The sequence below is a fragment of the Eptesicus fuscus genome, chromosome 22, assembly GCF_027574615.1.
Source record: "Eptesicus fuscus isolate TK198812 chromosome 22, DD_ASM_mEF_20220401, whole genome shotgun sequence".
Classification (NCBI taxonomy): Eukaryota; Metazoa; Chordata; class Mammalia; order Chiroptera; family Vespertilionidae; genus Eptesicus; species Eptesicus fuscus.
The window spans coordinates 36,442,082-36,468,822 of record NC_072494.1 but is presented as its reverse complement, the minus strand read 5'-3'; the positions used below and the strand labels follow the sequence as shown (position 1 = coordinate 36,468,822).

At 39.6% G+C, this 26,741-nt stretch overlaps 1 protein-coding gene across 1 annotated transcript in view; it reads left to right on the top strand.

The window, feature by feature from the left end:
* Positions 1-16,451, top strand: part of MDM4 (MDM4 regulator of p53) — a 32,166-nt gene extending 15,715 nt beyond the window's left edge. The window contains exons 4-11 of the mRNA XM_054711703.1: positions 1,603-1,736; positions 3,748-3,803; positions 7,937-8,004; positions 8,730-8,829; positions 10,617-10,747; positions 11,696-11,845; positions 13,543-13,623; positions 15,486-16,451. Of these exons, the coding sequence (XP_054567678.1) occupies positions 1,603-1,736; positions 3,748-3,803; positions 7,937-8,004; positions 8,730-8,829; positions 10,617-10,747; positions 11,696-11,845; positions 13,543-13,623; positions 15,486-16,058 (1,293 nt within the window). The 3' untranslated portion in view covers positions 16,059-16,451. The remainder of the gene's footprint in view (positions 1-1,602; positions 1,737-3,747; positions 3,804-7,936; positions 8,005-8,729; positions 8,830-10,616; positions 10,748-11,695; positions 11,846-13,542; positions 13,624-15,485) is intronic.
* The last annotated feature ends 10,290 nt before the right edge of the window (positions 16,452-26,741 follow it).

Sequence of the window (26,741 nt, the reverse complement as noted above, 5' to 3'; positions counted from 1 at the left end):
TAAAGTGTGGATTGTTATTATTTATTTTTTAAATATATTTTTATTGCTTTCAGAGAGGAAGGGAGAGGGAGAGAGACACAGAAACATCAATGATGAGAGAGAATCATTGATCAGCTGCTTCCTGCATGCCTCACACTGGGAGTCAAGCCCACAATTGGGGCATGTGCCCTGATCAGGAATCGAACTGTGACCTCCTGGTTCATAGGTTGACACTCAACCACTGAGCCATGCTAGCCAGGCAAAGTGTGGATTTTTATATCAAAATGGTTAGTTATGCTAGCTTCAATAGCATGGCAGAGTTTACTGGGGAAAAAGTCGGATAGAGTCAGTTTATATGATAAGCTCTGTTATGAATTGACCCTACCAGGTGCATACAGAGGAATTCCCTAAATATTTTAAAATGTTAGTTGTTAGTATGGGTATTAAGGCAGTATGATATAATGAGAATAGAGGAAAATTCTGTCATTAAGTGAACTTAATTATTAAGCAATTAAAAAAAAATCTGTTACCTAGAGAAAACATTAGGATAAAATTAGATCATTTGTAAGTTTTGAATCATGGACTAGTCTGTTTCCTTCCATTTTGTGAACTTGTGAGAAAAGCCAGATAGATTAAATTTTTTGATAAACACTTAAAGGGTGTTTTATGCACTTATAGTTTATTAACCATTGTACTTTATTTGTCAAAAATAATTATGTGAACACACAGTACGTCTGTTGTAGTTATATACCCCTGGACTTATAAAATTTTATGACCCAGGCAAATTTAAAGTTTATTCCTTTGAGTAATAGGAGAAACCCCTTTATTTGGATTGGTGAGAAAATTTTAAAGGTGACACTAGGTAAATTCACCACTTTTTCTCATTGTCAGACCGATACATTTCTATTATAAAATGTAAGGCTCTGTTAATGTCCAGAATGATAATAAGTGGATGAACCTAGTATTTGGGTTCAGTTATCCTGTTGTAGGACCCCAGACCCTTTTATGCTACCTCTTCCTCTCATAAACCTAACTTACCTTATCTCCTTATAATTAACCAAAGGCCTGGTGCATGACTGGCCGGGGAGGGATGCAGGAGGTTGGTCAGCCTGGGCGAGACTGCGGGAGGGCTCCAGGGCATGTCCGGCCCATCTTGCTCAGTCTTGATCAGCCGGACCTCAGCAGCAAGCTAACCTACTGATTGGAGCATCTGCCCCCTGGTGGTCAGTGCACGTCATAGTGAATGGTGTAACGTCCTTAGCATGTCATTAGCATATTACACTTTGATTGGTTGAACGGCCGACTGGTCCACTGGACACTTGGCATATTAGGCTTTTATTATATAGGATTTGTGTGTTTTTTAAAATATTTATTGACTTCAGAGAAGGGAGAGGGATAGAGAGAGAAACATCAATGATGAGAGATAATCATTGATTGGCTGCCTCCTGCACACCCCACACTGGGGATTGAGCCCACAGCCTGGGCATGTGCCTGAATGGGAATCAAATTATGACCTTCTGATTCATAGGTTGACACTCAACCATGAGCCATGCCAGCTGGGCAATTTGTATGTTTTTGACAGCAGCTGGACAGAACTCTTAATAATAATTTATTTCTGTGCAGGTCATGCACTTTCTAGGCCAATATATAACAATGAAGCAGCTTTATGATCCGCGGGAGCAGCATATGGTATATTGTAGTGGAGATCTTTTGGGAGAACTCCTAGGATGTCAGAGCTTCTCTGTGAAAGATCCAAGGTAAAAAGAGTGAGGGTTTATTTTTTGGGGGGGTGCTTATACCTAACTACTTAATCTTCATAAGTTATTAGTGGTTATCAATTCCTTTAGTCAACAAATATTTAAGGACCTACATATATCAGGTGACCTATGACACACTGAGAACATAGTAGGGAGCCACAGTCTCTGATTTTATGGAGCTTAATTAAAGGTAGTGAGAATGGTGCTCTTCCCCTTCTTAATCAAATTATCACACTACTAGTGGCCCGGTGTATGAAATTCGTGCATGGTGGTAGGGGGTGTCCCTCAGCCTGGCCTGCACCCTCTCCAATCTGGGACCCCTCAGGGGATGTCCAACTGCTGGTTTAGGCCCGATCCCACAGGGGGCATCCCTCTCACAATCCGGGACTGCTGGCTCCTAACTGCTCGCCTGTCTGCCTGCCTGATTGCCCCTAACTGCTTCTGCCTGCCAGCCTGATCGCACCCTAACTGCTCCCCTGCCAGCCTGATCGCACCCTAACTGCTCCCCTGCTGGGCTGATCGCCCCCAACTGCCCCCCCTGCCGGCCTGCTTGCCCCCAACTGCACACCCTGCTGGCCTGCTTGCCCCCAACTGCCCCCCCCCCCCCTGGGCTGCTCGCCCCCAACTGTCCCCCCTGCCGGCCTGCTCTCCCCCAACTGGCCCCCCCTGCCGGCCTTATCCCGCCCCCAACCAGTCCCCCCCCCCCCCCCCCCCCCCGCCGTCCTGATCACTCCCAACTGCCCTCCCCTCCTGGCCTCATTGCCCCTAACCGCCTCTGCCTTGCCGCCACCTTGGCTTTGTCCAGAAGGACATCTGGAGTTCTCCCGGTCTAATTAGCATATTACCCTTTTATTAGTATAGATAAGGTAAAATTATACTATGGGTGGGGTTTACGGTCTTAGGGATCAAGGAAAGGTTCCTAGAGAAATTGATATTTGAGCTGAGAGCTGAAGGATAATTAAGGAGTCAGGATTCAAGTAGAAGAGGCTGGTTGAAGGAGGGCTTAGTGCCAATTGCGCATCACGCATGAAGGATTGGATATTAGGGAGCTTGATGTGACTAGGTTAGAATTTTGTGAAACAGTTGTAGAGAGAGGAAGAGTGAGATGATGAGCAATGTAGAATTGCTGGGCAGCTTGAGATTGATGAGGGGCTCCTACTGTGATTTTTATGACTTGTGTGTCTTTCTCCAGCTGCATGGGGAATTTGGTTATTTATACAATCAAAGGCTAATTAGCAATTGAGAAGCAGTGTTGACTTTCTATAGCTTCATTTTGTCTTTCTTTGGAAAGACTCCCACCAGCACTCCCTAACTAACTCCTAGAAGAAAGGAGTAGTTGCAAAGGAAACTCCCCACTTCAGTTACTCTTAGCTAAATTAATAAAATGTAAATTAATTAGTTTTTTAAAAATATATAGTTTTTATTGACTTCAGAGAGGAAGGGAGAGGGAGAGAGAGAGAGATAGAAACATCAATGATGAGAGAGAATTATTGATTGACTGCCTCTACTGGGTATCAAGCCTGCAGCCTGGGCATGTGCCCTGACTGGGAATTGAACTGTGATCTCCTGGTTCATAGGTCAATGCTCAACTACTGAGAACATCTTGATATTTTAATAATTAAGAGATCTGCCTGGCTAGTGTGGCTAAGTAGGTTGGAGCCCCCTCCCATCCCATACACCCAGTCAGGACACATACCCAGGTTGAGGGTTTGATCCTCAGTTGGGGCATGTGCAGGAGGCAACCTATTGATGTTTCTCTTTCTTCCTTCCTCTCTCTAAAATCAATTTTAGAAAACAATAAAAGATTTATTCTGGGGAAAATACTCTGTCTCTCCATATGTTATGAAGTTCAGAGATAGTGTTTGAGAAATACACTTAACATTTTAATTGGAAACTTGGTTATTAATTTTTTATTTTATCTTTTTTTATTTTTTATTTACTTTAATTTTTAAAATTTTTACTTATTTTTTATTTTTTATTTTTTTATTTTTTTATTTTATCTTCTTGACAGCCCTCTCTATGCTATGCTAAGAAAGAATCTTGTCGCTTTAACCACTGCTACTGCAGGTATGTCTCATCATATTTTTTCAGTCTATATCATAGCTTTAAGTTCAAGGGGGCAAATGATGGAAGGGAAAACAAGGATCAATCAAGGTGGAGATGGAATGCTCTCTTGGCATGACTGGGAGGGATACCATTACACAGAATGTGATTACTATGTCACTTAACTTTTAATTGTGAAAACTTTCCAATATACTAAAGATAGATTGGTATAATGTGTGCGCCTCTTAGACTTAGCAATTTTTAACATTTGATCATATTTGCTTTATGTAGGCATACTTTTAACATTGCAAACAGATCACGTCTTTTTTCCTTTGAACATAACTATAGTGCCATTATTACACCAAACAAAATAATGATAAATTAAATAACTCCATAATAGTATCCAGTAGCCAGTTTCTGTATAGTTACCCTCAGTTATTGCAGAAATATCTTTTACATTTGGCTTGTTCAAAGTCCACATTTGATTCAGAGCCCCCACACTACATTTGGTTGCTAACACTCCTTTTGTTTTTATTTCGTTTATTTGGTGAAGAAATGAATCATTTGTCCTATAGCATGTCATTCTAGAGTTTGTAGATTGTGATGTTTAACGTGTTTCTCTGGTCTATCTTTGATAAACTAGTAGTGCTCGAATAGATTCAAGTTTAAATTTTTTTCGGGGAAGGTTTCATAGGGGGTGCTTTTGTACGTCTATTGCATTACATCAGAGTCATGTAAGGTCTTTGTGTCCTTCTTTCAGTGATAAGAGTCTGTGGGCTTACATGGTGTCAACCTGATCCATCTATTATAAAGGTCCCCCAAGAACCTTTCAACTAATAGTTTTAGCTGTTATTTATTTGTTTTTTAAAAAAATATGTCGTGAATATTCACCCATTTCATTCTTTGAAAACATTGTTTTTTTTTAACGCTTTTGTCTATTTTTTTAAAATATATTTTTATTGATTTCAGAGAGGAAGGAGAGGGAGAGAGAGAAACATCAGTGATGAGAGAAAATCATTGATTGGCTGCCTCCTGCACGCCCTCAATTGGGGATCAAGCCTGCAACCCAGGCATGTGCCCTTGACTAGAATGGAGCCTGGGATTCCTCAGTCCCCAGGCTGACGCTCTATTCACTGACCCAAACCAGCTAGGGCGCTTTCTGTTATTTGAAGTCCATTTTGTCTAAACCCGTGGTCGGCAAACTGCCGCTCGCGAGCCACATGTGGCTCTTTGGACCCTTGAGTGTGGCTGTTCCACAAAATACCATGGCCTGGGCGAGTCTATTTTGAAGAAGTGGCGTTAGAAGAAGTTTAAAAATTTGGCTCTCAAAAGAAATTTCAATCGTTGTACTGTTGATATTTTGCTTTGTTGACTAATGAGTTTGCCGACCACTGGTCTAACGCTTTGCTTGATTGCATACCTCTTAAATCCTGCACTTTGAGTTTAATTTATTAGGCATGTGCAGGAAACTGGCTGCTTTGGATCTGAAGTGTGGTGTGCTATAGATAAGTGAATTAATAAACTGGAGACAACGGAAATGCAACCCTGTCTCATTTCCAAATAATGAAACTTTTCCACTTAAGACAGCACTTTCGATTGGCTACCTTTCAGTAGGTTATTGAAACAAATAAGCTTGAAAAAAATGTATTCCTAATAAAGATTTACACTTTAAATGAGAAGTTGCTCTCATTGAAATGTGATTTTGAACTTACATTGAATTTTGAAGCCTTGTTGGTTTCATTGAGTCCTTGCCCACTTCACCCAGCTGTAAATTTCTATTTGATAGGGAAGGCTTTGGGAATGATATGGCGCTTTATTGAAATTCAGTCACTTGAAAAATAGTATGGCTTTTCTGGGATACTCACTATAGGCTTGAAATAGAGGATTTTATATTTGCTCCTTTACAGTAGAATTTGTTTTCTGATATTTCTCTGAATATCTAGAGAAGGTATAATTCTCACCTTTTTTCTCTCATTTTCTTTCTTGCACTTCCTTTGCAGAATTTAACATGCCATGTGTTAAAATGAACATTTCTATAGCAAACATTTCAGTTGATCCTCACAACAACCCTGTGGGGAAGGTTTGGAGATGAAGAAACTAAGATTTTAAAAAATAGAATGAGTGACTAGTCCAATTTCATATGCAACTGATTAAGTGGTACAGGAGATATTTCTGATTAGCCATCAAAACAACCCCCCCTTTTTTTCCCATTGTGCCACACATTGCTGCCTCCTTAATCCTTGCTTATAATAGAATTTGCTCCAATCAAGTTTTTAAACACATTTTTTTCTCTGAACATTAAATCTGTAAAACGTGTTATTTTTCATCTTGTCACTTTGGAATAATTTCACCTACAAAAATACTGCAAAAATATTATAGAAAGTTCCTTATACTCTTTATCCAGACCTTATATAACCATAGTACAAGTAACTTTGTCTTTCTGATTTGCACTTGGATTAGTACCTGTGGTTGATCTTTGTAAAATGGGTCACCTGTGCTGTTTTATATGAAAGGACGAATGAGACAAGTACTTTCCATATATCTATTTTACACCTTTGCAAATGAGCTAAATACTTTATTTTGATGGCTGAGGAAAATATTATTTAAAATGATGGTGGTTCTTTATAAACCATTTCTCCAAATTTCCACATGCATCCTAATAAAATGAATTTTATATGATAAACTTTGCATTTAAGAATTCCTTTGTACATTCTAGTTTTCTCAGATAACTTTTTTTTACTCATAACTGTTGTAACCAAATAAGGCTTTAGAATATAAATGATAGTAATCAAATGGCAGTAAAGAAGTGCTTCATCTGTGTTGTATGCTAACTGAACTTTGAAGACCACTGTGGTCACAAAATTCTGTCTCTTAAACTTCTCAGTATCTCTGTTTATAACAGTACTTCTAGAAATAATGCTCTTTATAATTACAATTTTGAAAATGTTTGTTTTGTGCAAAACAACTGAATTGTGAGACTAGTTGTAGGATCTGTATTCTCTGCCAGTCTATTTAGAGAAGGATTATTTTCCATAAGATCTCTGGACCTGATAGTAGCTGATGAACCCAATCCATGGTAGTCTTACATATAAGCATCTCAGTTATGCATAGCCTCTGAGTGGTCCAGATTATTAAATTCTCTGAAGCTAAGCTTTCACCTTTTGTTCTGTTTAAAAATTTCCAAGTCCTTGAAATACATTTCTTTCAGACTATCTAAGAATTTCTCCTAGGTTATTGTTTCCTTTGTTTCTTTTAATTGGTCTTGAGAAAAACTTTTCTGCTTCCTTGTCCTTCTTAGGAAATGTTTATAGTAACTGGGAAAAATGAGACTTGTTGATTTAAAAAAACCTAATCTATATTCAGGTGTTGGGAATTTAAACTATGAAATCATTGACATTTAGAATGTGAGTTTACATGAAGATGCTGTTGTGTTATAAAGCAAGTGAGAAATTCCAGATTTTCAGATTTCATTACCCTTTATAACTTTTTAACATTTGAAAATAAAAATTAAATGAAAAAGCCAGACCTTTTCTTTTTTTTTTTTAAAATATACTTTATTGATTTTTTTACAGAGAAGAAGGGAGAGGGATAGAGAGAGACATTGATGAGAGAGAAACATCGATCAGCTGCCTCCTGCACACCCCTTACTGATGATGTGCCTGCAACCAAGGTACATGCCCTTTACAGGAATTGAACCTGGGACCTTTCAGTCCGCAGTCCGACGCTCTATCCACTGAGCCAAACCAGTTAGGGCCAGACCTTTGCTTTTTGTTGTTTACAACTTAGAGGCAAATTTGATAATAAAATACCTATAGGAAGAGATGATAAAAATACACACCATTATTTCCTCTTGAAGTCACTTTTCTTATTAAAATTTGAAAGCTTGCTAAGGAAGAACATTTTTTGTTGGTTATTTTTCATTTTCCCCAGATTATATTTTGGTAACATATTTTGAATATAGCCTGTTTTGGCTTTTGTGATTTTTACCAGTTTTGATTTTTCCATTTCTTTTGGATGAGAGCCTTGTTAAACCAACATGGAGAGGTACATCTCTAGGGACCAAACCTGGCTCCAGGGTTGTTTGCTGAGGTCCTTTCTGTGTGGAAAGAATGGTTATTACCAGGGAAGGTTTTCCTTTTGTTTTACTTGCTATCCAGATGCTGCTCAGACTCTCGCTATCGCACAGGATCAAAATCTGGATATTCCAAGTCAAGACCACCTGAAGGTAAAATCACCACATGGTGACTTCTTTTGTTGTACAGAGTGGCCCCTTCTCTGTACCTATGGATCTATGACTCCCAAGACCTCTTGCTGAATGTGGTAAGAATTTGATAAGAAAGGTTCTTGGGAGTTCACAGACCAGGGACAGAGTGAAAATTCTCTGTTCTGTCCATAACAGAGTTCCAGTCTCTGAATCTTCCTTTGGGATGTAGCACTTCTGATCTTCAGTTCTTCCAGTTGCTTCTTCTTTGTGTGTGCGCTTGTGTGTGTGTGACAATGTATATTCATAGGTGTTGGAGGAAACTGCTTTTATTAGATTTTAACAGGCTTGTTGCAATTCAGTTCATGTCAGGCCAATTCTTAAAGCTTCCCCAAACCTGGGAAAACCTTATGATCATCTTGGTATATGGTGAGGATTTCACATGTTTTCTGAATTATGCCTAATTATGTAATAGGCTAAAGGGTTTATATTGATAGCTTATTTTTAACAGTACATTTTGGTTGTTTGTGCAGAGACTTTTTTCTCCCCCCAGGTTTGCGATTCTCTTAGCTCTGCTCACAATGGGTTGAGATGTTGCCTTTATTTGATGACTGGGATGAATGCGAGCTCTCTTTCTTGTGTGTAACCCATTGTGTGGCACACTAACTGGTGAGCCAGAAAGGAACTGCTGCATCCCCTGGTCTCAGTCATTTCCACTGCACTGATAGGTGCCTTTCCCTTCCTTTCAGCAAAGTGCAGAGGGAAGTCCCAGTTCCAGGAAAAGTACTGAAGAAGGCAATATGCCCACACTGCCTACCTCACAGAATAAATGCACACATTCCAGAGAAGGTAAGTTTTGGATTAAAGCTATGTGGACTTTTCTGTTGATAACTTCTAGGAATGACATCTATCCAAATTAAGCACTAGCTATAATTAATACCGTTATATAGAGAAATAAAAAATATAATGCTGTCTCTTCCAGGTGAAGTAGGAGGTGCATATGTCATACTTCTTCCTCATTCTTTTCTGAAAATCTTTTTCTTTAAATCCTATAACTGCTGTTAACTTTGAAGATGATGGCAGTGCTCTTTTAGCAACCTAGGTTACTGGGATGGAGCAGACCCTTCCTTTAGCTGGTAAGCTAAGAGAAGATGGCTACCCACTTACCAGTTTGAAACCTGGTCACTTAGCTGCCTTGGTCTTTTAAATATTGGTACCCCTGTACATACTTGATTTGATTAGAATTTTTATTTTGATTTGTTTGCTTGATGCAAATTTTCATAGATTTTTGAAGTTTGCAAAAATGATAAAATATACTGACTATCTCAGAGCAAAGAATAAGACATAGAAGCCTGGTAATTCCTTTGCCCTTCGGTGGTAGGAATCAGATCTTTGCCATATATGCAGATGTGGTATGGTTAAGTTAAATTAGTGATATATTGGAAGTTTTCCCAAGCTCTATTTATGAAATATCCCCTAAATTATTTTCTGCAAAAATGTATAAAATAAAAAATTCCTCAAAGGCACTTATGTCATGATGGTTTCTAGTCTAGGCTCACATTTGGAACAGTGGCAGGAAAGTTATGCTGTTGAAATTGTTTTAAATGTTTACATTAAAACTGAGTCAATTTCTGTATTTGTTTTCCTCAAATTTCATTTGAGTGTAAATGGATTATTGGGTTACCTAATTGCCTTGGAGCTTATTTCAGTCTGTGGTATTAATGTAGAATTTTGTTTCTTTAAATGCAGGTCTTGGCTTACTTTATACTTAGAAGGCTGTTTAAAACATAAGAACAGCCAATTCAAGAGACTATATGTAGTTTATGATGTAAGTTTTGAGAATAAATAGCTTAGTATTTTTAGGGAGAGGTATAGGTAGAGAGGACACATTTTTTATATGTGGGAAGAATGGCCTATTTCCATTCCCTGCATAAGAAGTTACAGAGCTTGACTAGGTGAAGATATTTAATATCCGTCTTAGGAGTTTGGTTCCTGGTAACTTCAGCAAGGAGTAAGTAAAAAGATAGTTGACGTTTCCCTGAGACAGATATACCTTTTGATAGACAGGATCAACATACTTTGTAAGTAGATAGGATAAACTTTTATTCTAGCAGGGACCCATTATTGCAGAAATCTTTTAAACCATATGTATGTACCTCAGCACATTTAAACACCTGTGGTTGCCACTGGTATGTCTGGTACATTGGAAGAAGAGAGAGAGAGAGGAGAGGAAGAAAGTAGGAAACAACTAAAGCACGAAAAGAGATTGCATGATGGCAAAGAAAGAAAAGAATTTCATGTGGTAGCAACAAACGTATGTTAGTAACTGCCTTGAGTGTCATTTAGATGTAGGACACAGGATCTTTTACTTGAAATATGTGGGGCCTTAATTAATGTATTTTGGATTTGCAGTATTTGTAAATTTTAAATATCTTAACTCTGAAATAGCTAATGAAGTCTAAACAGGAGAGTAGATGTGAGCTCGGCAACTGAGACAGGTATTTGGTTTCTGATTCTTTCTTACTGGGAGCAGGAGTGACTTTTTACTTATCTTATAAAGAGATTGTAAATATTGCAAAGAGTCTTGCTTCTTAAGGCTTGTGTACATAGTTATGCTTTTCATTTGACTTCTGTAGACGAGACATCTAGGCTGGACCTCGGGCTTGAGGAGTGGGATGTAGCTGGCTTGCCATGGTGGTTTTTAGGAAATTTGGGAAACAGTTACACACCTAGAAGTAATGGCTCAACTGATTTACAGACACATCAGGTAAATTTCATGTTTGAAGAGAAACTTCTTTTTTTCTTTTGAAAAGAGTAGCATTTGGTTGATTTCTTTCTCTGTCATATGTCACATTCAGGTTATCCAAAACCTAGCCAACCACTTATTACTTCCACTGTCATGCCATAATGTAAGCCATTGTCATTCTGCTCCTTTATCTTATGTTCTCCATTGCACTTCTCATTTTGTCAAATGATTATTTTATTGTGTTTATGTGTGTATTGACTGTTTATCCCCACTGAAATGTAAGTCCAGGGCTTTAATATTATTAACCACTCGATTCTGTTGCCTAATAGCTGACAAATCATAGTCAGTCGTTCGGTGAGTATTTCTTCAGTAAATGAATGGACAAATGATGGCAAAATAATAAGTTGTTTCATAGGAACATTATAGAAAAGCATGTCATAAATGTCCATAGTTGAAAGAAGAAAGAAAGTTATATTTAAAGTTGTTTAAGAAAGCAAAGAGAAGGTTTGAGTTACTGTCAGTATTTCTCATTTTTTGTTCAGTAAACATTAACCATTAAAGGAGAGATATCTTACAATTAACAGGATGTGTTCTAGGTTCTCAGAGTGCCACTTTGGGAAGGAATGCAGAGAATGGATTCTTTTACTTGAGCAACTATGAGTCTTTAGCTTTTAGGCTCTTCAGCACTGTTTCTCATGTTATATGTGATCTGTTAAAATACAAAATCTGACTGTCCTCAGCTGTAATAAACATACTCTCAAAATTAAAAAGAAAAACAAAAGTCCTTACCAGGCATCTCTACATCCATTAGCCTTTACATAGTAGGTATTTGTTGAATGAATAGATGTCCATTGGAGAAAGACTGGGTGTTTGGGGATATGTGAGCACATTGAGTTTTGGTTCATTTATGTTGGTTCAGTGTCTCTGATAAGCCTCTGACTATAAAGCCTCGTGTTTTTTTTCTGTTAGGATATAGGTACTGTCATTGTTTCAGATACGACAGATGACGTGTCGTTTTTGAATGAGTCAGTATCAGAGCAGTTTGGTGCTGGAATAAAAGTTGAAGCTGCTGATATTGAACAAACAAGTGAGGAAGTAGGAAAAGTAAGTGACAAAATGGTATGTTGAAATATTTCACATTGGTTGTATTTATGTGTGTGTAGTATAATCTATTCATATCTGGTGATGTGACCTATACTATTCCTCTTATACACCAAATGACTCACATAATCACCCCACCCTCTTTCTTAGTATTTTTCTGTATCTAATTTTAGGATTCACACTCATTTAACCAACGCTGCCTAAACACATTAAGCGCCCAGCCTGTTTTGTCTTCCGGATGGAAAGTATAGTGTCAGTCACTGGTGACTGACTGGGCGCTTAACGTGTTAAAAATAGAGTAGGACTCCATGGGTAAAGCTCCTCCTTTGTTAGAAGCAATAATCTACCCTTTTCCTGCTTGACTAGTTTCTCATTGTAGTTTTTTTCTTCTGGAGACTTTGTGTTGCTAACAATGCAAGGTTCTAAATGGCCACAACAGCCTGTAGAGAGAAAAAAATCTGTATTTCTTGGACGTGTCAATAGATTTCATAACCATTTTATACCCAAAGGGAAATAGATGAGTTTTTCCATTATAGATTTTAAATAGAGGGAAAGAGGGAGCTAGAATTCTGAGTACATAGTGGGAATACACCAAGATGAAGAGTCATACAAACATGTGTTCAAGTCTCAAAATAAATTGGGAAGCAGGTCCCAGTGCCTGACATGGTCAAGAATCTCAGTAAATATCCACTGAATAAATAGAGCAAAAAACAGAACTATATTGGATCATTCTTTTAATTTAAGAGATTTTCATAGTAATTTGGGTTCCTGAAAGGGATGGCCCATGTGTTTGTGGTGGGCAGATAGATGGTTGGGTTCTCTTAGACTAGTTCTATGGGTAGCATTAGAAGGGAATGCAAGTGGCTAGAATGAAGACAAAGCTGACATTTGGAAACTTCTATAGAGATGGGACTTAAAATACTTAAACTATTGTGACAAAGTTGCTATACAGAGGGTCATAATTGTATATAATTGGTTTTCTTCCACATACTGTGTCATAAAACTAAGGTTTTAATTTTTAGAATTTTAAATTCTAAATTATAAAATTTAGAAGACACTTCCCACATTTCTTGTTGTTTCCTGGTCTGTAGGCATGTTTTTATACAACAGCCAGAGTATTACATAACTAGTTGTACTTTTGAATATGAAGAATAACATTTTAAAATACTTTGTTTTCATTTTTCACATCTAAATTTCTTATTTTATACACTGCTTTTACAATGCCTACCTAGATTCCCAAGATAAATTTCCACATTTAATAATTTATGACTTTTCTACTCTAATACTGTTGTTGTTTTTTTAAGATTTTTTATTGATTTTTGAGAGAGAGAGATTGATTGATTGACTTGATAGATCGATCAGCTGCCTCCTGCACGCCTCCTGCCGGGGATCAAATCCACAACCCCAGCATGTACCTTGACTTGGAGTCAAACCAGCAACCATTCAGTGCACAGGATGACACCCGAGTAGCTGAGGCATCCCAGTGAGGGCTTTTTTTTTTTTAAGTCATAATTTAGGGCACCCTCTCTCTTCTGGGTGCTAGGTGTGTACAAAATCATTTTTGGTCTCATATTTAAGCTATCTCCTTTTAAAGTGTTAATGATGGAGGCAGGATATGAGCTTTAAATTGAAGCTCTTTCATCTTTTCTGTTCTCAGGTAATAAACTCATGTGAAATAGGTAAACCTTACTAATGAGATATCTTTGCTGTCACAGGTGATTGAAGTGGGAAAAAGTGATGACCTTGAGGACTCTAAGTCCATATGTGATGATACTGATGTAGAGGTTGCCTCTGAGGTACGATTCTCTAGTCTGAGATGGTAATGTTCCGACAGTTCACTGTGAAGAATGCTATTTCCCCCCCATTTTTGTTTACCTTTCCTGGGTGTTAAGAGATGTTGGTTTCTTTACATTTTGTTAGAGGTTTTTATTAGAATTTGAGAAGAGATGAGTTGAAAAGGGATGACTTGAATGCCTCTCTGTGTGCCTTTCTCCTGTTATAAAAACTGTTTGGACACGATGCAGTGGGTACAGTTATTCAGAATAGTACTGCACTGCTTTTCCCAATAGCACCTCTGCAGTGCCAAAGATAGACTTATAAGCTATCTAAAATTTTTTGTTGGTATAAAAATTATATTTTTAATGTTTTCTTAAAAAGAAATGGAAAGGCTGTTTCCACACAAGTTTATATTAATTGAGGGCTAATAAATGATTTATTATTAAGCTTTTAGGTAATAGTTATGGATTTGTCACCAATTAACAACTAATGTTTAGAGTCAAATGTGTTCCTTACTTTTCTGTTTTCATGCTAGGTCCCCATTTTCCTTTTAGTGTTCCTCTCAACTACCTCACTAGAAAAAAGAGGGGTGGTAAGGGAAAGATAAGGAAGTTGATTTTACTTTTTGCTGCTTGGGGATAGGAAAAATTTTAGGTTGTCTCTGGTGTTGATTCCTCTCCCACCCCTACCCCACCACTATTGACCATTATGGTAATTCATTGCAAATTATCTGTGCATAGCTAGGTAATAAAGTGGAATATATTGATCCATTAAGTGTTCTTGACCCAGGTAGCAGGGTTAAGTGTTTCCATCTTCATCAGACTTATATGGCTTTTTGGACCAAGAAAACCTATTAAGCAAATAGACCGTATTTTATCAAATCAAAGATGACATTGACTTTAACAAACCCTGTTATTTTATGTACTACTAGAAAAGAAAAGTTGATGCCAATTAGACTATGACACACCATCAGTTATGAATTCCATATCTTTATGAAGTTCCTTTGAGTGTTTGTGTAGTACTCACACGGGAGCTGAGGATCTTCAGCTGGCACAAGAATGTTTTGAGACTCTAGTGAACATCCCATTTTAAAAAATGGTTGTGTCCCTGCTTCTTGGTCTAGAGGCAATTGAGTTATAACTTCTAAACTTGAAGTGCTTGATTGATCTTCATTCTGGAAACAGTCAAGTCAGTCAAATCATTGATCCTGTGAAAGCCAGGCTATGATCACATTAAATACTCTGGACTTGTTCCAGGTAGCTACCGTTGAATTAAGCAAGTCATGTAAAATTTATTGAGCTCTAGTATCTCTTAATTTTAATATGGAGAACTAGGAAAAACTTACTTGGCATTCAAGGACAAGAACATTCTTTTCCTTTTTTTTTTTTTTAGAACATTCATTTTTTGAGGGTTTGATTTAGGCATACAGTTAGCTACCTAAGATCCTGAGAGCAGTGAGAAAGCATGAATAAATAAGTTAGTAGTTTCTAAATCTCATAATTGTAGCTTATTAAATAGTAGAAAAGAATGACAGTAGTATCTCTTCATTCTTTAGCCTCTCAACATAAGTGTTAGTTATAAAAAGAGAAATGACCTAACAAGAAAGCAGAAAAGCAAACCATGTAAATTCCATTCATACTAGAAAGCCAAAATAATTAATGTATCTTTTAAAAAAGATTGCTATATTAAATTTTGGCTTGAATTGGCAATTGTGTCACTATCAAAGTGGCTGTACAATGTATTTTAATTCTAGGCTAGACCTGTGGTGTGGACTGTCTGGGCTCTCAGTAGCTTAGTGAGATGATGAGAGTTTGGCCCACCTTCCTTTTTTCTCAGCGTCATATTCCCACTGAGTATTAATTGGCTGCACTTCCCTTTGTAGGATGAGTGGCAGTGTACTGAGTGCAAGAAATTTAACTCTCCAAGCAAGAGGTACTGTTTTCGGTGCTGGGCCTTGAGGAAAGATTGGTATTCAGATTGTTCCAAGTTAACCCATTCTCTCTCCACGTCTGATATCACTGCCATACCTGAAGAGAAGGAAAATGAAGGAATTGATATCCCTGATTGCCGCAGAACCATATCAGCTCCAGTTGTTATACCTAAAGATACATATAAAAAAGAAGAAAATCCCAAACTCTTTGATCCCTGCAACTCTGTGGAGTTCTTGGATTTGGCACACAGTTCTGAAAGTCAAGAGACTGTGTCAAGCATGGGAGAACAATCGGCTAACCTTTTCAAGCAGAGAACAGAGACAGGAAGCATGGAGGATTGCCACAATCTTCTGAAGCCATGTAGTGTATGTGAGAAAAGACCACGCGACGGGAACATTATTCATGGAAGGACGAGCCATCTTGTCACTTGTTTTCAGTGTGCCAGGAGATTAAAGAAGACTGGGGCTTCATGCCCTGCGTGCAAGAAAGAGATTCATTTGGTTATTAGGGTTTTTATAGCATAGCTGTGAATCTGAATTTTAAAAATATTAACAGGGGCAGGTCATGTATTCAAAATGTCGGTCTTGAGCATCTTCGTCCAGTCTGACCCATTGTTTATTTATTCATGTAAACGTCGTGTTTCAGACCATTTTTGCTTGTAAATATATGGGAATAGAGAGTGAGTTCTTTAGAACTAGACTTAATTTGGGGACTCAGCAATAAAAGGTATGTTAATCACTTCATCCTCCCTTCAGAGCTGAGGATCTGGACCTTGGTTGGTGTGGCTCAGTTGATTGGATGCCATCCTGTGCACAAAAGGATCATGGGTTCAATTCCTGATCGCACATACCCAGGTGGCAGATTCAATCCCTAGTTGGGGCACATACAGGAGGAAACTGATCCTGGTTTCTCTCCCCCTTCCTTTATATCAATAATTTAAAAAAAAAAATCCTCACCCAGCTGGTGTTGCTCAGTGGTTGAGCGTCAACCCGTGTACCAGGAGGTCACAATTCGATTCCTGGTCAGGACACATGCCCGGGTTGTGGGCTCAATCCTTCTCATTATTGATATTTCTCTTTCTCCCTCTCCCTTCTCTCTGAAATCAATTAAAAAAAATCCTTGGGTGAGGATAAAAAAAATTAGAATCTGAGAGGGAACAACTATCAGTATAAACAAAAATATGTTCATTTACTAAATTACTTGAAGATTAACATTTCTTTAGTTAATTTTATTTTCTGTTTGGGAATGTTCATTTTTAATTCAATTACAGTTGACATTCAATATTGTATTAGCTTCAGGTGTATGGCTTAGTGGTTACATATATAATTTACGAAGCGATCCATCCTCCTGTTAGTCTTGTACCCTCACCTGACATCATGTTTACTTATTACAATATTATTGACTCTGTTCCTTATGCTGTTAAAGAATGTTCTTAGGTATTTAAGCCCAGGTGCCTATTAGAAATACAGCAAAGCTAACAATGGGAAAAAAGAATCCAATTAGTCAAGGTATATAGTGCTGTAGAACACTTTATATGTTGGCAATCAGGCTGCATGGTTTAGAGAAGCCAAAAGAAAAGTCTTAGAAAAACAGATTTCTTCCATGTGTGGTGAGAATAATGCTAACATTTTTTGCTAACAGACCCCTAAAATAATTTTGAAAGTATATGTCATCTTTTGCACATTTGAAAATTGAGGTACAATTAGCAAACAATGTTTTCCCTTCTGTAGACATGTAAGCACACAAACCAAGCTCTAGAAGGACACCTGTCACCTTAGAATATTCCCTGTGCCCCTTTCCAGGCAGTCCTACCATTTCACGGCTCTCACCCTAGATTAGTTTTCCTTTTGGCACATGTTTAATCCGACATCTGAATTTTAAGAATAAGATTTTGCCCTAGCTGGTTAGGCTCTGGATAGAGAATTGGCCTTCGGACTGAAAGGTTCTGGGTTCGATTCTAGTCAAGGGCCACCCACATGCCTGGGTTGTGGGCTCAATCTCCAGTAGGGGACGTGCAGGAGGCAGTCAATGATTCTCTCATCATTGATGGCTTCAATCTCTCCTCCCTCTCTGAAATCAATAAAAGTATATTTAAAAAGTTTAAGTACTTTCAGAGGATATATACTATCCAGTACATTGTGTATGTGCTTTAAAGATATTTTTATAAAAAACTTGGAACTGCAGATTGAGCTGATGGAATTTGTAGAAAATGTTCTGTCATGTAAATGGGCAAAGCCTGTTCTCAAAGTAATGAGCCAAATCAGACTTAACTTTCAGTCAAAAATGTTCACTTTTTAATTAAATGTATTAACATACACTTTTGGCACAACCATCTCAATTACAGTTCCGAGATAGAAAGATAAGGCTAGAATTCTTCTAGCTCTCTTTACTGCACTCTGTCCTCTTTTGAGAGTTCTCTGAGTTTTTTGGTATGTTTTTTGTCCTTGTGTTGTTGGTTTTTTGGGGGCATTGTGAGGCAGTGCCCCATAGGAAAATCCTAGTTGTGTGAGAGGCAGTCTTTTGAAAATAGGGAGTGTGGTGATTGTGCAAAGGAAAGTATTAAAGAGAAGTGTTAGATCTGAACAGTCTTTATCTGAGCATATAAATCTTTGGACTATACATATGGTAATTAAAAATCTTTAACTTGATTTCCTTATAGATATCCCTGTCTACTTTTCCCATGGAAAAAAATCTTGGTTTATGCCCAGGGTTACCAATATGTCAGTTTGAAGAGCAAGGCCTTAGAATTACCAAATGTAAGGATCTTAAGAATCACCTACATGACTTGTTTTAAAAGATTAGCTCACACAAACACCCTCTCCCCCGTCCCCTTCCTCAAATCACAAACACACACACTGATCCTTTGGCCTGGGCCAAGGATTTCCATTTGAACAGGTGTTCCTGGAAGCTGGTACAGTGGGCCACAGACCACACTTTTGGAAGTCTTGCCCTTAAAGAAAGGGGTTTTCCAGGTATAGGAAGTAAAATGAGTTCCCTTTATTTAGCATCATATTTAATTTCTAGAGGATAAGTTTTGTTAAAGTTGGAGAATTTAAAAACGAGTATGTACTCAACCTCTTTTATATTGCACATGAGACTAAAGGTCAGAGGACTAGTGAAAGTCACAGAGCCAGAACTAGAATCCAAATCTAAACTAGCTTAAACCAACTTGCAGTAAATCTTTAAGCCATTATTGCTTCTCGTTATTTATTAAATATTTAAATGGTGGTGCTTTGTTGAATTTGAGACAACCAATAACGTTAAAGTACTAGAGGATATGACTTGGCAGCCAAAATTGGACTATACAGAGAATCGTGGCTTTTAACCCTTTTTCCCAGAAGAGAGAAGGCCCAGGAAATGACTGGCTTTCTTATATAATCAGATAAATTACTCCTCCCATTGGGAGGACAAGGAAAGGTGTCAGAGGAACCTAAAGCATTTTCTCCAGAATTGTTCCTTCTAGGCGAATGCTGCTCAAAAGTCTGCCTCTAGGCGTTAGGGACAAGGTGTCTCTCCCCCCCCCCCCCCCCCGCCCCAATAAATGGAATCAATCCTTCTGAGTTTAATATTTTGTTAGGCTATGGTAAATGTTCTAAAACTTGAGAGAGAGAAATTATTTTCCTCCCTATTTCCCCCCCAATACTCCTCTCTTCATGTTAGTTTAACAGCCCTTAGTTTTATTTTTTCCAGTCAAGTGTTTTTGCAAGTGATAACTTAAGAGGCAGGGAGGGTTGGGGATCCACACTAGTATCCTGTTATTCTCCTTATGTTAAGTTGTAGTATTTTAGAAAACTTAAAAATAACTTAAAAATGTTATTGTGTTTGTAGATAGTCAGATGCTAATTTTGGTACACCCTTGCACAGAATCCTCCAATGATACTCAGTTTTCTTCCTCTTCCCTTTTGTTCACCTGGGTTTTTCATGTTCCTGTTAGTACCGAGTACTTTGCTTAGAAGATCCTTGAGCTGTGTGTTTGAGCTAAAAATAGAATAAACCTACACTTGGGCTTACTGTGCCTTTATGGAGCCTTTTGAGTGACTGAAAGTGCTACAGAGACGTGTATCTGCAGTATTTCTTGGTACCTTATCTGAAATCCAAGATGCTGCTTCTGCAAATGGTTTTTCCTTTACCCAGGATCCTTACTCCATGTCTTTTGGGCGTATAGCACTAGAAGCAGAATTCCTTATTTCTTGAGGATAGAATGGGCCAGGAACCTTAAAAGGGCCAAATAGTGCAATCAGCAATTCCTCACGTGCAGAAACTAGACCGCCTTCATCTGTTTCCGATTCTGTTCTTTTTTCAGTGCCACTGCATTACAGGTACATTTTACTCACTGCCACTGCAAGCATTTGTAGGGGACGTCTTTGCTGTTTACTCCTGTGAGATAAGTTCTTGACTTCCAAACACTACCATTTGTCTGTACTTAGAGTGGTCATATGCTTTGATTTGTTGGAAACTGCCAGCTTACTCCCATTTTTGAGCATGCTGTCTTCATCTCTTTCCTTGCACTCAGATGTCTTCACTGGGATGTTAAATTATATGGTCTCCGTATAGGCCATGCTTGAGTTGAAATCCGGATTGAGAGGAAAGAGCCTGTTAAAAGTAGGTGTCAGTGGAGTTTATGGTATCTGTTGTATTGCTACTTAGACTTGTGATTAATGAAATCATCCCACGTTAGTAGCACATTTCTTGTTTTTTTTTTTTTAATTTAAATTAATATTTATGTTATCCTGGACAGAAAGTTCAGAGCATCGATGACAAATCCTTACAAAAGCCAAGCAAATTTCTAGATTATAGTTAAAAATGTCTCCCATCCTTTAATATTAACTCATTATACTTGCACTGTACTTATATTTGATATGCTTCTGTACTTGATACTTAAATCAGACTTTACTAAAATATCAGACCAAGCCTTTAAAATAACATAACCATTTCTCCACAGTCCGTCTATGGAATTGCATAGGTTCCCAATCCAAGCTTGAATAATGGGGTTGGCATCCAGCCACGCTAGCCTGTAACCCGTCATGAACTTTTCTAATGTAACGGAATCACTGCCAAGCATTTGGAATATGTAGTTGTGTTTTAATAATGTATATGTATTTAGATGTGTATAATGCTTTGTGGGACATTATGTTTGTAAGAATTTATTTTTAAAGACAATGATCATTTGTAGCTTTTTCAATGCCAGTTCAATGCACTGTTGGCTCCTTTGAGAAGTCATTAATGAGAAGTTGGTGACTGGTAGATGTTGGGTTCTACCATGTTATAGTGTTACCTCTTGGTTCTCTTTAGAAAGGAGGAGTCTTGTTAACCAGCTCTCTGGTTTTTATTATGCAGAGTTGTGTGAGCTGAAAGTATATGTGGCTTTAGATACTGTGAATCTTGTTTTCTGTTTAATCGGTATCGGCTTCAGTTGTTCAGACCCATGTTCTAAAGAAGAGCTCATATTGATGGTTCTTCCATTCATGGGTGTCCATGTGTGCACACACAGTGTCAAGATTGATGATACTTTTGCTAAAAATGGGTCTAGATTAGAAACTAGCTGTGATTAAAATCTGCAGGTCAAAAGGTAAGGGATCCTGCATGCTCTTTCCTGTGCCAAAAGTGAAGAGTACACTGTTTGCAAATGTCTGGGATTTTGTACTGCCATAGGGTGTGTGCAGGTTACGTTGCTGGAATTGCCCAGATTTGTGATTAGCGGAGTTGTGGTTTCGCTTAGGAGGAGAAATATTGAGGACCCTAAGCTGAAAATGGGTGTCTGAGGTAGTGGTTTTTCCCAATTGCTTTGACGTGTCCTTTCTTGGACAGCTTTTCTTGTTTGCCATTGCTATAGCCTCCCTTTATGGGAGCTACCAGATCTCTTTCCTTCTGTGGGAGAATGTCCCATGAGCATTTTAAGATCTTTTGATGGAATGAGCATGCAGTCCCAACTAATGCTGTTTTTGGTGAATGTAGCATTGTTAAAGAAAATATAATATATCTGTACTTTGATTTACTGTACCTCTATCAAGAGCTTTTCGAATGGCTAAAAATGTTACAGAGAAAGAGATGTATCTGCAGAAAAGCTAGTCAGTATTTCTTGGTAGCTTATCTGAAATTCAAGGTGCTACTTCTACTTATCCTGGAGCAGAGCACAGGAAGTAGAATTCCTCATTTCCTGGAGGCAGAACGGGTCAGGGACCTAAAAGAGCCAAATAGTGCTATCAGCAATTCCTTTCTCAGGACAGTTGCTGGAATTTGGCAAATGCTTTATTGAAAACTGATATTACAGCACCAAGAGTTTGTCAGGGCATCTTATTTCTTATCGCAGGCGTTTTCAGTTCTCTGTTGACCTAACAGTGGTTAGCGTGGTGTCAGACAGTTCCCCTTCCTCCCTCCCTCCCTCCCACAGTATTTTTCCCTTGGAGCTCAAAGTCATTCTCTACTCTTGGGTACTGCTTTTACACCAAAGGCCTTCTGTGTGCCATGTCTTTAGCTAAGATTCTGCCTTTCCAGTCAGTCCCCGGAATGTTTCTGTTGCAGCTAGTTGGTGGATTCTAGCAATAAGGAAGGGAAGCTGTGACATCCGAGTTACTGTTGTTACAGTTTGTGACTGCAGTTCCCTTGGTGTGTGCCATGGGGGAATAGGGCAGTGAGCTCCCCCGTGTCTCAGCACTGAGAAATGGAGGTCAGCCTTCCCTCTTCCGGGGGATTGTATCTTTCTCCTCTAGATGGCATTGTTTTTTTCACTTTCTTTTAATAAGAATCAAAATGTCTCCTTTGGTTTTTCCTTCCCCTTATGAAAGCAGTGGAGGGTGTATTCAAAGGGGAATGAAACGTTTCTGGCCCCTTGGCACTTGGCAAGGAAGGGGTCTTCAGCAGCCTGTGAGTGGGACTCTCCTGAGCTTGTAGCTGGACACTGAAGTGCCTCTCAGAGATGAGGGGTCAGATTATTCCACCACCGAGAGTCCATTCTCGACCTTTCCACACCACAGTTTTTCTCTGTACCTCATAGTTTGTTGTGGGGATTAACCGTGGGGGAGCAACGTAATCTAGTGTAACTGCCTTGAGTAAGATACTAGAAGTTGTTATGCCCTTGGAGACCAAGCTCTGGGATTTTCATAAAGGGGGAGAAAATAGCGATTCAAAAAAGCTTCGAATAGCGGCCCGCTCACTGGAGCGAAGGAAGGAGACTGCCGTGTGCCCGCCTGGTCTTTGTAAGTCCACTGAGTTAATAGCCCTGCGTCACTTGTATTTGCACTATGTAATGCTTTTAATACCTGTTGGTTCTGTTGTGCTTTGTGTAATAAATACCTTCCATTTTGCCATTTTGTGGTGTCATTATTGGGAAAATAGGGAATTTTGTTTGTATACAGCAAACTCTCATTTCCTGTTTTGACATACGATCTTTGGTCTGATTTGGGGACGAAGAGAATAGCTTTTGCCATAGAAGTTGTTATAGTCAAACAACAATTTTTGATATTTCCCCCCAGTTAGCTATAGAATCATTATATTTCATTTTTAGGTTCCCAATTCTGAAGGAAACTTCAAACATTTGCAGAGTATTTTTTAACTGAATTGTGGAGGTTTCCCTCCCTAGAGACCTTGAGAACTAGAGAATATAGAGCAGGTGTCCTCAAACTACGGCCCGCGGGCCACATGCGGGTGTTTTTGCCGTTTTGTTTTTTTACTTCAAAATAAGATATGTGCAGTGTGCATAGGAATTTGTTCATAGTTTTTTTTAAACTATAGTCCGGCCCTCCAACGGTCTGAGGGACAGTGAACTGGCCCCCTGTTTAAAAAGTTTGAGGATCCGCCGAAACCGGTTTGGCTCAGTGGATAGAGCGTCGGCCTTCAGACTCAAGGGTCCCAGGTTCGATTCCGGTCAAGGGCATGTACCTTGGTTGTGGGCACATCCCCAGTAGGGGGTTTGCAAGAGGCAGCTGATCGATGTTTCTCTCTCATTGATGTTTCTAACTCTCTATCCCTCTCTGTAAAAAATCAATAAAATATATTAAAAAAAAAAAGTTTGAGGATCCCTGATATAGAGTGCCTGCGTGTCCGGAGTGGTTTAAGCAGGCCCCAGGCACACGTGTGTGCAGAACTCTTCGGAGCCCATGATTATATCAGCTTGTCTACGTGCTTTGCTATAGAAGAGGTTTCACGTGGTGAGAGGATGGATTTGTCTCGAGTTTACAAAGAGGTGCCAGGTGAATTGTGTCAAGTGCAAAGGTACTGAGGGTTTGTCACAAAGTACTCATTAATCACTTGCTTAGCATCTGCTAGGGACCGTAGCAGTGGTTCTTAAACTTTCGGGGATTATAGCCCCCTTTAAAAAGGGAATGAAATTTAAGAAATCTCACAAAACACAACATTTTGTGTTCCCTTTCAGGAGCTACATGGAAGCCACTGGCCTGTGGCCTTCAGGTTCTGTTTGGAGGGGTTCCAGGAAGGTGAGCCTGCCGCAGAGAGCTTGCTGGCCCACATGCTTTCCAAAGGCTATTCCCTCAGCACCGAGGCCATTGCGATGAGGGAAGGGCTGGCCAGCTGTCCTGCGCTTATGGCCAACACAGTAGTTGCAGGTTGGTGCCCGCTGCACACTGTAGGAGGCACCCTTCCCAGGCTGCCATGGGAACAGCACCACCTGGGCTCCTGGTGCTGCTGGTGAGCTCACTCCGTGCGGACCTGGTACCTCTGGTGAAGCCGCAGCTGAGGAGGTGCCGGCGCCCAAAAAGCCCAGGGAAGGAGTCCAGACTGAGCACAAGGATCATATTAATTTGAAGGTTGTGGGCAGGATGGGTCGATGGTGCAGTTTAAGAGGCACAGCCGTAGCTGGTTTGCTCAGTGGATAGAGAATTGGCCCAAGGACTGAAGAGTCCTGGGTTCAATTTCAGTCAAGGGCACATGCCTTAGTTGCAGGCTCAATCCCTGGCCCCCGTTGGGGTGTATCGGGGAGGCAACCAATCGATGTGTCACTCTCACATCAACGTTTCTCTCTGTCTCTCCTCCCTTCCACTCAAAGAAAAAAGAAAAAAAAAAGCCTGGCCAGCATGGCTCAGTGGTTGAGCATTGACCCAGGAACCGAGAGGTCACCGGTTCAATTCCTGGTCAGGGCACATGTCTGGGTTGCGGGTTGCAGGCTCAATCCCCAATAGGAGGTGTGCAGGAGGCAGCCAATCAATGTTTTCTCTCATCAATGTTTCTATCCCTCTCCCTTTCTCTAAAAAATCAATAAAAACATAAAAAAGATTAAGAGGCACACACCACGTAGTAGTTAACTAATGAAAGCCTATTATGAAGGACAGGGTCTGTGGATGAGGCAGGTGGGATTCTGACTTGATAGGCAGGCAATCAATGAAGCAGACAGTGCACCGCTGAAGTGGAGGGTGAAGATCCATTGTGTTCCAGCAGCAGACGAGGTGTCTGCTGAGAAAAGGGAACTGCTCCTTACTCCAGAGCTCGGTTCCTCCAGACAAGAAGATACCAATCCGAAAACTGCAGTCTGTTCCGCCACCTCCTGACCATGACCTCGTAGCGTGCTTTCATCCTCCTCTTGCCCTTTCCCTTATTGCACATGAAGTGACTGATGTGTGCGCACAAGCGTGTGCATTTTTAAAACTAAATGGCCAATGGTATGTTTTGATCACCATCAAATGGAGATGGGATGGGGCAAAACACGGAAATACTGGTTCTGTGAAAATACCCCCTCCCCCCATCTAGTGACATGCTCATTCAGCTCTTACCTTTATATCCAGTAAGTTATTTTGCTCAAAAAAAGAGCAACATAAAAATCCTTGCATACCTTATTCAATTGGAGAATTTTAATGTTGTTTTTTGTGTTGGTTCCCCGCCCTCCCCCAAGAGCCCTGGACAATGAGAGAATACAGAGGACCTGCATGATGTCGGGAGTGATTTAAGGCGAGCCCTCTCTAGGCCAAGTCTGTACCTAACTCATCATTGTAGAACCGAGGACAGTTTTGTAACGAACTGTACAAGCTGCTCCATGTAGGGCAGTCTGTCTTCAGGGATAAATTACTCTAAAAGAAATGGATCCTAGATAGTTTTCCCTTCAAGCCAAGCTTCTGGTGTAGATACATTTCTTGTTTAAAATGAAAACAGAAAGAAATATGTAGTATATTCCTGTGTGAGGAGGCCCTGGGGGTGTGGTGGGGGATGGGATACTGGAAATAGCAGGGGTAGCATTTTAAAAATGAAAAGCAGGAGGCGCATTAGAGACAAGGATGAGGCCAGCTTCCTTGTCACAGCTCTGCCCACATGTATGACCTCTTTAAGGCACTTTTTAATGATTCCAACTGCATAACATGTTTCCTGGGTTTTGCATTCTCCTCACCTTGGGGCTGCGGATTTAGCATCTTTGTTGAAGGTAGTCTTCAGAAAGGCAAGCTAAAACTAGTGACAGGAGACAAATTACCTAGTAAGTATTTGCTAGAACTTGCACAAATCCAACCTCTAAAGGTGTAAACAGAATTAGTGCTACTAGAAAGGTTTCAGGTCATTACAGGCCTGGGGATCCAGGGGAGTGTCTTGCTACATACATCCCCAACCTTGAACTCGTTTGAGTAAGTTTTCCTTTTGCTTTTTTTCCTCCTCAAAATAAAGGACAGGAATGAAATTCGTTCAATAAACTATGAGCTAGAGCTTGCTGGGTACTGGCAGGGAGTAAGGACGCTCCCTCAGGTTGCCTATGGTCAGCAATGGAGCTAGAGGCAAGAGTTTCCACGTGGACTGAGGAAGCAGATGAGAGGACTGACTGCAGGAGAGAGGCTTGGTTGGAGAAGGATAAGTTCCGTGTCATGGAGGTAAGGACGAGGTTGGAGAAGTGGCCAGAGGTGGGGCTGAGTGCTGAGGGGGCTGGTGGTGAAGGTGCGGCTTGCCAAACTAATTAATTCGAACCTTATCCTGAAGGCAGTGGAGAACCACAGAAACCATGAAAGGATTTTAAGCAGGGGTGTGACGTGGCCTCATTTGCATTTTGAAAGATCATTCTGGTTGTATTAAGAATAGACTGGAGTGCTGGCCAGAACTATGAGGCTGTGCAGCTCTCTGAGCTGTAAATGATAGTCCTAAGGCCATGCCCACAGGCCTGGAAAGAATAGTAATAGATACCATTGACTGAACACGTAGTAGGTGCTGATTGAACACTTAGTAGGTGCTGACTTGCCATCTGTTATTCCCTGAGGTATTGAAGGCTTAGAGAAATTAACTTG